General features: G+C 34.9%; 1 protein-coding gene across 1 annotated transcript; it reads left to right on the forward strand.

Annotated features, from left to right (window-relative positions):
• The first annotated feature begins 92 nt into the window (after positions 1-92).
• On the forward strand, positions 93-9393 carry LOC113716067 (uncharacterized). The gene is made up of 5 exons (XM_072070104.1): positions 93-462; positions 2555-2684; positions 4421-4950; positions 6933-7070; positions 7292-9393. The coding sequence occupies exons 1-5, from the start codon at positions 93-95 to the stop codon at positions 9391-9393; spliced, it is 3270 nt and encodes a 1089-aa protein (XP_071926205.1).
• Positions 9394-11103: the final 1710 nt, after the last annotated feature.

Below are 11103 nucleotides of genomic sequence, written 5' to 3' on the forward strand. Positions count from 1 at the left end.
TGCGTTCCAGTACATTGATAAGCGATTATAAATTATCCTGCCTTCCATTTTCATTACAACACTTTCCTTCACTAATTCTCCATACTGAAATCATGCGCGGTCATTCCATTCTGATTGCCTCATGGGCTCTTGCTGTATCAATAATACTCAACGGAAGACGGCTTTGCTCAGGTTGCTTTCTAGAAGAAAAACATGCTCTCTTGGACTTCAAAGCTTCTTTAAATGTGACTACAAATGCTCATCTTATCCTTTCTTCGTGGACTGGAAAAGAAGGTGATGGAGCAAATACTGATTGCTGCACCTGGGAACGGGTCAAGTGCAGCAATATTACTGGGAGAATTGTTGAACTCCACCTTAGTGATTTGCGAAAGAATTGGCATGTAAACATTAGCACTTTCATACCTCTGAAGGACCTGCGAACTCTAGACCTGAGTGGTAATGAATTCAATAGTGAAGTGACAGGTAACTACCCTACCATCTTTTTTTCAAATCATTGGTTTCTTTAGTGTTGTAGTCGTTTATACTGTATAATTTGAAGTTTCTTGTTCTTGGTATCTACTATTTTGGTATTCTCGCCATCTTATGAAAGAGTTCTCCCACAATAATTAAGAAGATTTTTTTGCAGGTTAATATATTTAAACTTGACGTGGTACAAATGTTAGATATAGTAAGTGTAGTTGGTGATGTATTGCTTGAGAATACAAATATATTTAGTTTGTACCAATCCAATTGGAGGGATCTTTATGCTCCAATTGGAGGAAAGTGCTATTTATTTTACATTATAAATTTTTCCAACAGCACAAGGAGGCAAACTTTTTGAGTTTTGAGATGTTAGTATGAACAATGAATGGTTTGGCTCGACGACTGAACCATTGAACTGGACCAATTTTGATTAAAGGGTTTAGTTCTTTGTATTAGTCAAAGTTGGTCAACCCAAGAAAGTCTCCGTCATCTTAAACTTCTTTCGTTGTTAATTCAATCTTTGAATCACCTCTCAACCAGTCATCCCATTCTTCATCACCGCAAGAAAATCCTTTAATTTTCCCCAGCAATAATTGAATCTTGGCCTAAACCACATACACCATGTTGAATCTTTTCCTTCTTTGTACTTTGCAATTTACTAATTTTCCAGAGTAAAATATAAAATTTAATCTTGTATATGTTTTGATTTTGCTAAGATATTGCATTACAAAGTATACTTTTTATTTTTTGAATTCGAATTGCTCTCGCTTCTTACCATCATTTTCTTTTAGTCAATTAGCAACTAAGTGTTACTTCCACGCTTTTTGATAGTGTGTCTTATTTATTTATCAAATAGTTTTCAATTCAATGGGTGACCGGTTACAAATTAGTTTGTGTGATGTACAAACATTTATATCTTTGCCGACGTGGAAAGTATAAAAGTCTTAAAAAGTTTAAATCTCACATCATTTTATTTAGAGTCAAATATCGAAAACCTCTTTTGGTGGACCGCTGCAAAGCTCTAATAAGTGTTTCTTTTGCCAGAAATCAGTAGGGAAGAAGAAGCTTTATTATGAAATTTAATTTTTGCAATGATGTCATTTTGTCTACAATTTATATATGACTTGGTTCAAAGGCCGATTTGATTATTTCATCATTGTTTTTCTATTAAAAACTTTAATCATGCTCGAATATTAAATTTAATAAAAAAAAAAAACTAACAGTTGTGGGCACGGCCCGCCGTCACTAAACGATCATTGACGAGTCGGTCCTCAACCCCGACAGGACGGGTTCAAACGACTCCAGTTAGTTGCTTTCTTTTCACGCTTTGAGCTAATATGCACTCGTGCGCTACTTGCTGCTAAAATGTGTTGATACTGCGGCGCATGGGGAAAGGAAAGCAATTGAAATCACAATCATACAAAGTGCACGAGTTGCGCTTTGGTGTTCATAATTCCAATTTGGATTTATCAACCGAGTGCCCAACACGTCGAGATATGTTTTCAAATGTTATAATTTTAAAATTATAAGATTAATTAGAAAAATAAAATAAATATAGGTCAGATTAAATAGAAAAATATACAAATGCTAGAAAATGCAATAATTATTAGTATGCGTATATACGTAATAGGTCAGATGAATATTAAATATGTAGGGTGCCCATTAGAAAATACCTTCCAATTTATATCGCAATGACATTTATTGTTACCTTTACATTAGATACTTTCTCGATTTGGTTGTATTTTTACCCAAAAAAGAAAAAAAAAACTTGAAACTGTCCGGGACACCCCAATAAAAAAAAAATGTTAAATACATCTGAACCTCTTATGCACGAACTAAGTTTTATCCTTCCGTCTCAATGGCCTTAAATCTCACTCAATAGTTCGGCGAGTGCCATAATTTTCACACCCCCGGTATTTTGTAGCTATCCATATTATCCTGTTCATTGTTAGCAGACAACTGATAAAGAAAGTTCAGCAAATGTTAAATGGTACGTTTTCAAATTATTAGGAGGAAATGTGTATATTGGATTAGCCAAAGGGGTTTCTTTGGCATTTAGTCCGTTTCTTAGAATCTGACCCGTGCTTTGCAGGCTGCAGGAATTGGGCTAAGTTGCAAAATCTCGAGTCCTTATACCTCGATTGGAACAAATTCAACAACAGTATAATTCCATGTATAACGGCAATTACTCAACTTAAAAGGGGGATCGTTTCCTATAGAAGGTATATTCACTTGCTATCTATAATTCTTATATGAGACTTTCAATAACCTTTTTACACAATTTTCTTTGACTTTGCGTCTGTTCTATTCTTTGCTTTTCTACTTCAGTTGTTTTGGGTCCTGTTCAGCACATAGAAATTAATGAATATCTAAACTTAGAATGATGCAGCATTATTTATTTGTAATCTATTTCAATTAATAGCTCTTAAATGTGAACTTTATTGATGTGGAGCAAGTTGCAAAGCATCTTATTTGTTTTTCCTTTTACTTTCGCAAGCATGGGATTAGAGGGTAACTTAATTTACATATCCAAAGTTTGTTTACATTTTAATAATTGGCTATGGACTTAAGAAAGAAAAAAAAGGGCAAATTATATTTTACATTTTATATTTTACATATTTTATATTTTTGCACATAATCTCCTCATGGTTTCAAAAACTATACATAACCCCTTCATGATTTGAATTAACGTGTCAAAGTGACGGAAATAATCATTCGTAACAGAACCTTTAAAAATGTCGAAATTACATTTGTTTAAAATTTAAAATGATTGAAGTGATGAAAATATATAAACATAATATACATGATGCACTAATCCCATATGATTTTATATTTTATCATATAACCTCCTTATGGTTTAATGTTTTACCATATAACTCCCTTATGGTTTTCAAAATATACACATAATCCCCATTGTGGTTAATAAATAATTTTCAACTTTACATAGAAGCATTTTTTATATTTTAGGTGATTTCATTATGAATTACAAATTCCATTACTTTGACATTTTAATCCAAAGCACGAGAGAATTGTATAAAGTTTTTAAAATCATAGGGGGATTATGTATAAAAATACTAAATTATAGGGGGAAACAAGTCGCCTGTAGACTAACATGCGAGTAGTTGTTTGAAAGATGCTAATTAGTTAATCTTTTTTTTTTTTTTTTTTTGTAGTTGTGAGAGATGTTGCATATGCCAAAATTATAAAGCATAGATATACAGAAAAGATAAAATTGTAGAATCCATTAGCATGAGAGCTGTTGGACCGCAGTCTGCCCATTCTAGGAGTTCTAATTGGATCATCTTCTTGCTGCAGAATTCAAGCGTCTGGAAAAATTGGAGTTTCTTGACTTGAGCTATAATCAATTTTCTGGTTCCTTGTCCTTTAAAGGTACGCATATCCAGTTTGAGATAAAGGTGCATATAGTTTAACTGGGATACGTGTTTTTTTTTTAACAAAAAAAAATTACATTCCCAGAATAAGCCAGATTTGGAGTAGCAAAATGCAATACTATTTTCTCTTTCTATTTCAACATTATAAGGATAGGACAGAACTATCTGTGTACTGTTCCCTATTTCTATAATTTGATGTTTTATTATGTCCAATATGGTTAGCTAATTAACAAACTTTGCCTAATTTCTAGATTAGCTGTACATTAGAATTATCCATACGTTCTATTTGGGAATCTAGAAGGATCCGGTATTTAAATTTTTCTTTTCATTTTAATTTAGAAACCCATTCACTAACTACCAAGGAAAAATCAAGTACACTTTTGTCCTTTTCTGATGTTACGTTAAATATCAATACTTAATATTATAAGGAATTGGGCTAAGTTTTCTTTTTTTTTTTTGGCAAATATCCCCTGGCTTGGGGAGGGGACGCCACCCCATAATTTATTATAGGAAGGAATTGAGCAAAGTTGCAAAATATCAAGTATAACTGCAATTACGCCGGTTAGCGCATTTATCCAGCAGCTGGGAAGGGGAGGTCAGTTACGCCGGCAGGACTTCCGGGGGGATGCGGATTGCGAGTGGGCGACCTTTGGCATAGGCAATCGACGACAGGTTATACCCCGCGCAGTTACTTGGGCGTTGCCGCCCACGTCCTCAGTGAAACTGAATACCGATGCTAGCGTCACCGAGGGGCTGGCCACTGGGGGGGGACTGGTGCGTACTTCAGATGGCGACCTGGTTTTTGCTTTTTACAAGGAGTTCGGGGAGTGCGATGTGCTCACAGCAGAGGCGTTGGCGTTATTGGAGGGTTTGCGGTTATGTTATGATCGGCACATCATGCACTTTGTGACTGAGGTGGATTCGAGTGTTTTGGTGCGCATGGTCTCCTCTTGCGGCCCTGCCCGATGGCCTTTGGTCAACACTTTGCGTCATATTCAATGGCTTTCAGGACAAATGGGGGTCTCTGTGGCACATATCTATCGAGAAGCAAATACGGTAGCGGATGCCCTTGCATGCGCGCGGCTTCAACAGGATGGCATTTTTACTGTCCGGGCTGAGCTTCCTCGGAAGGCCCGGTCCGCTCTCCAATTGGACAGGCTCTCAGTTCCCTCGATTCGGCTAGGCAGGGTCCGGCATTAGTTTCGCGTAGTTTTGTCTAGACCCTTTTGGCTCTGTGTAACTTTGTTCACTCGGTGGCAATAAAAGTTGAGTTTTTTTTAAAAAAAAAAAAAAAAAAAAAAAGTATAACTGCAATTACTGAATTTAAAAGGCTGTCTCTCAGTGATTTGCAAAGCATCTTATTTGTTTTCCTTTTACCTTCACAAGTATGGGATCGGAGGGTAACTTAATTTACATGTCCAAAGTTTGTTTACATTTTAATAATTGCCTATGGACTTAAGAAAAGAAAAAAAAAAAAAGGGCAAATTATATTTTACCCCCCTATGGTTTCAAAAGCAATACATAAGTAGGAAGACTCGAATACGAAACCTCTCACTTATACTCCACCACCCAACCCATCCACACCTCCCCCAAGATTATAAGGATAGGATGGAAATATCTATACAACTAATTTGATGTTAAAATATGTCCAAATTCCAAAATAAATTCACAAAATTAACAAAATCTGCCTTAGGTTAGCTGTATCTTAGAAATGCTCCATTCGTTTTAGTAGGTTTAATTAACCTTCGATTGAAAAGTGGAACATAAACAAAAGGTGGGAGGATTATTTGTAAATCTAAAAGGATTAGTTATGTAAGTTTTTTTTTTTTTTTTGCGTTTAATTCAGAATTCCATTGACTAACAATAAGAGAAATTCAAGTACATTTTGTATTTTTATTCTTCTTTATTTATTCATCAGTATTTTGTGCTGCCTCTTTTTTTTTTTTTTTTGTTTTTCTTACTTCATTTTTCAAAAAATGCAAGTCATTCTTGTTAAAACACTTCTGTTAAAAGAACTAGAAATGCAAGGACTAGTTTGTGTTTTAATTTTTCTCTAGGAGATTTTTGTTATTATTCTTTGGTTTCAAAAAATTTTTCCAAAAAAGTGCATGTTGGGTGACAAATTTTTCTAAAGTCTCATTTGGCTGGTGTTTGGTAATTCCATTAAGTACTTTAAAATGATGTATTAAGTGCTTGTACTACAAAAAATACTCTCTCTCTCTCTCTCTCTCTCTCTCTCACATACGCACTCTCATACCCTCACACACTTTCACACATATACATCTCTCTCTCTCACACACCTACACACACACACTCTCTCTCTCTCTCTCTCAAATGCACACATATTCTCTCTCCCTCTCCTACACGTATTTTCTTGTATAACATGCACTTTTAAACATAATCTCTCCATCAAACACACAAAATATATATTTTACTTCTCTTGAAGATAGACATTTTCACACTAAATTTTGCAAATTGTTTCTCATATGCACATACAAAAAACATACTTTTCCTATTAGCATGCAGATTATTAGTATAAAAAATTGATATTTAAAAAGTTAATATAGTACAAAAGTAAAACGTAATATTACTATTCAACTATATAATTTAAAACAAAATAAAATATTTTAATTTAGTGCTCGAATTTAGCTGGTTATCAAACATATTTCACTTTATGAAATTTAGTAAATTTAGGTTTCAATTAAGTTTTAGTTTTCAGGTTTTAGTTTTTAATTTTATCAAACGTCCCCTTTGTCTACCATACAACTTTTTACTACCAAATGACAAAGCTGCCCCTGCAGAGTGTGCAGCTCACATGCAATGAATTTCGTCTATTTTAATCGAGCAAATGGATAGAATAGCCCAATTTGATCCTTTTTAGCTGTTCAATGCATCATTGACGTGAAAAAATAGTATAGTGGATTAAATAAGACTTTGAAAATTTTGTCGACCTGTGGCATAATTTACCTTGTTTGAAATATACAAATTCTTATAGAATAGGGAATGGAGATGCAGCAATAGTTATGTAATTTTGATATATCCAAAACTATAACACTAACATAAAGTTTTGAACTGCAGAATTGAAGCTGGAGAACTTGAAGGGACTCAATCTTGGATATACAAAATTTAACAAACTCTCCGACATTGAGGCTTTAACTTCTCTCAAAGCCTTATCTTTGAACGGTATTGGTATTAATGATTCCTCCGTCGTTCAAGGTAATAAGATAGGCTGTGAAAGGCTCGGTTGCTTGCATGAAGTTGCTATTTACTTTTCAAATGTTGAGCTAGAACGGATGAAATTTGGAAACCAACATTTCAATTTTTTTGCGTGTAACATATGATTTCATGGTTTCTGAATTGGCTATATATTGACAAGTCATACCTAGCATCGACTATTACTGTATCAAAAGCTTACAATGAACTTGTTTTTTGGACAGGAATTTGCAGTTTGAAGAATCTCGATGAACTTCAGCTGAGTGACAATAAATTTTACGGGCCTGTTCCTATGTGCTTCAGAAACTTGACGTCTCTTCGAGTTCTTGATCTCTCCAAAAATATTCTCAGCGGAAACATCCCTGCAGCTCTCATTACTCCTCTCGTACACCTTGAATATCTATCTCTCTCTGGCAACCTTTTTGGAGGTTCTTTTTCTTTCAATTCTTTGGGCAACCATTCAAAGCTTCAGGGGTTCGAACTTGGACCTTTAAACAATGATTCACATGTTGACACTGAGGATCTTGCTCTGCCCCCACCATTTCAGCTAAAGGATCTCTATTTATCTGGCTGCAACTTGAATAATCAGACTCGAACAATCCCAAGTTTCCTGCTCTATCAGAAAGAAATGCAAATTCTTGATCTTTCTTCCAATAAGTTAGTCGGCCAGATTCCTACTTGGCTTCTGCAGAATAATACAAACTTTGAAGTTCTTGTTCTAAAGGATAACTCTTTTACGGGTCCGTTTCTTGTAGATGATTCTCGGGAAATAAAGCTAAGTCGATTAGACATCTCAAACAATGACGTCAGTGGTAAGATTCCTCAAAATATTGGTTTATCTTTTCCATTACTGGAGTGGATGAATTTGTCAGGAAATTCATTGGAAGCCAATATTCCCCAGTCATTGGGAAACTTGACAATGGCAGAAACAATTGATTTGTCCCACAACATGTTTTCAGGGGAGGTGCCAAGTCAAATTGGAACTGGATGTTTACGTCTTAGAATATTGGTATTGTCTTATAATAATTTGCATGGCAATTTTCCTTCTGGGTCCACGAACTTAACAAGCCTAGAATTCCTTCACTTGGATAATAACCATTTTATTGGGAGCATTTCACATGGATTATCTCGTTCTCCCAGTTTATATTGGCTGGATATTTCAAACAATTCTTTTCAAGGCAAAATTCCAAGTTGGATTGGAAAATTTTCACATTTGAAGGGTCTTGACATGTCAGCCAACTTGCTAGAAGGTAGCTTACCAGAAGCTATATGCAAACTTTCATATCTTGCATTTTTAGACCTCTCCAAAAATCAGTTGATCGGACCTTTACCAGCCTGCTCCGAGCTTACGTCATTGAAGTTCATCCACCTGCATCACAACATGATCTCAGGGCCCATCTCAAACATGCTGTCTGGGAGCTTCAATTTGATGACACTCGATTTGGGTTACAACAAGCTGTCTGGCGGTATACCACGCTATATTGGTAAACTTAAAGAGCTCAGGGTTCTTCTATTGGGGGGAAATGAATTGCTTGGTCATATTCCTTTGCACTTATGTCAGCTGCAGAATGTGACAATTATGGATCTTTCTCAGAATAAGTTTTCTGGGCCATTGCCTACATGCTTCAACAACATTTCTTTTGGCAGAGGGCAGTTCTCCACAGATGCACTTTTTGCCTATGCCGAGCTTTTGGGTATTGAATTCGTCATAAACCTTCCTTTTTTGGCCATCGAGATAACCTCGAGTGAGGATTCTATAACTTTTTCCCAGCAAGAAAAAGTGATATTCACAACAAAAAGTAGAAGCGAACACTATGCAGGGAATATATTGAATTACATGTCTGGACTTGATCTGTCATGTAACCAATTGATTGGAGCGATTCCTCCTGAATTTGGTGATCTCATACATATCCGGGCATTAAAGTTATCCCACAACTACTTGCAAGGATCTATTCCCTCAAGACTTTCCATGTTGAACCAAATAGAGAGCTTGGATCTTTCTTACAACAATTTCAGTGGTGAAATACCTTCAAAGCTGGCATCATTGAACTTCATGTCGAAGTTCAATGTGTCATTCAATAACTTGTCTGGCAGGGTACCTGATACAGGGGAGTTTGCAACCTTTGACGACAGCAATTATAGAGGAAATCCAGGTCTCTGTGGACCATTGCTCAAGAGAAGTTGTAACCCCTTTGCTCCACACCCTGAAAATGTTGGTGATCAAGACATCGAAGTTGATGGTGCAATTGACGTGGCAGCATTTGCTTGGAGCTTTTTTGCTTCATATATGGTGATGGTGATTTCATTTGTGGTAATTCTGTGTTAGCCCTTATTATAGAAGAGCATGGTCTTTTTATATTGATTATTGGATCCTATCTAGATTCTACGAGTATTACAGGTCTCATTCCTTTGAGAAAAAGCAAACATGGAAAGTGTTCAATTGGAACATGAGAAGGAGATGAATTGGTCTAGTTACTCTATTGGGGTTCTCGAATTCGGAAAAAGGTCCAATGTATTTGCAAGATTGAAAGAGGAACTATATGAAGTGAAATTCTGATGTCCAATATATTTTGCACTAGAGTTTTTTTTTCTCATATTTGCAGTTTAATTTTCTTTATTTGCACAATTACTATTTCTTTTCTGAATAGCCATAATTTTTTTGCCTAATTAATGCATGAAGATGAAGATTAGAGCGGCTTTGGATAATTTTTAATTGGTCAAAAGCAAATGAATGATCAAGTTGCGATTTTGCAATACAAATAGCCAAATTGTACAGCCGCTCAACTTTTTGTTTTCCTTTTTCTAGGAGCGTAGGGAGAGGAGAGGAGAGGGGGATTAAAACTCAAAACCTTTATATTTTGGAATTTCAACCTTGGTCACTAGATGATTAATAAAAATGTGGCACAGCAAGGAAATAAATTTTTATTTCTTGATTTATTAGTTTAATTAACTTGTAAAATTTGGAAATATTTCACTAATTATTTTTTTTACACAAAAAAAAATCGTATCAATATGAAAATTAGAGCAGTTCAAACTATTTCTAACTTGATAAAATGGGTTAACTCAAATCAAATCTGCGTCCACCCCTAGTTCTTACTATGTAGTAGATACTCCGTGTAACAGAAAAGACAAAACGGGAAAGAAGAATGGCGTGGATGAGCACAAAATTCTGATTTTGAATATCCTTCAGTCATTGGTGGTTGGACCCAAGTCAACGTCCCAACCAGACCCCAGCAACGTTCAATCACTTTGATTGATTTTGCATATATATATATATATATATATATATACTTTAATATGAATTAACTTTTTATATACAGACAGTGTAGTGATATTTTTACATTAGCAATTTTGGATAAATATCACATGTGCATGATTTGAATTTTAATTTTAAATTCATGTTATGTGACATGATCTAAATTTATTAGTATAAAAAAATATTATACATAGACAATGCATAGAAAAATTATCCCTATAATATAGTGGGTTGACATCACAAGCGTTGGTGCAGTTATGGGCAATTGCGAGAGAGATTAGTTAGTCAAGTAAGACTTATTCAACCATTAAACTTTACTATAATTCTATACACGTGGGAGTGCCCGCGCATCGTACGGGTGTTTGATGCCTATCGTTAGAGAGGATTTTCATTAGACAAATAATAGTACATTCTCGAAAGAAATAGTCATCAAATATGATCAAACTAATAATAGTACATTCTAATTGCAGCACACACTTGTATATTTTGTTTTATCAATACTTTTACAATTTTATCATTCCCAAAAGACCCCTACAAACGTCAGTTGAAAATCGCCCAAGAGCAGACATAAATTGTTTCAGACAAAGAAATATCCTTTAACGGCTAGTTATAGCAACGTGTTAATTGCACAATGTGTTAATATGTCTTTATATTAATTACACAACAAAAACCACACTTCAATTAAATATATCTAAAACACCATTTCAGTAATTATACCAACACATAAGCTTATATGAGTTGTACTCCATGCAAAAATGTTTGCAAAATAATTTCATATTT

The sequence above is a fragment of the Coffea arabica genome, chromosome 11c, assembly GCF_036785885.1.
Source record: "Coffea arabica cultivar ET-39 chromosome 11c, Coffea Arabica ET-39 HiFi, whole genome shotgun sequence".
Classification (NCBI taxonomy): domain Eukaryota; kingdom Viridiplantae; phylum Streptophyta; class Magnoliopsida; order Gentianales; family Rubiaceae; genus Coffea; species Coffea arabica.

Bases quoted from the DNA above. Each gene is read 5' to 3' on its own strand.
- LOC113716067 (XM_072070104.1), top strand. From the start codon at position 93: ATGCGCGGTCATTCCATTCTGATTGCCTCATGGGCTCTTGCTGTATCA. The intron at 4,951-6,932 runs GCATTTTTACTG...TTTGAACTGCAG, and splicing joins CGCGCGGCTTCAACAGGATG to AATTGAAGCTGGAGAACTTG. The intron at 7,071-7,291 runs GTAATAAGATAG...TTTTTTGGACAG, and splicing joins TGATTCCTCCGTCGTTCAAG to GAATTTGCAGTTTGAAGAAT.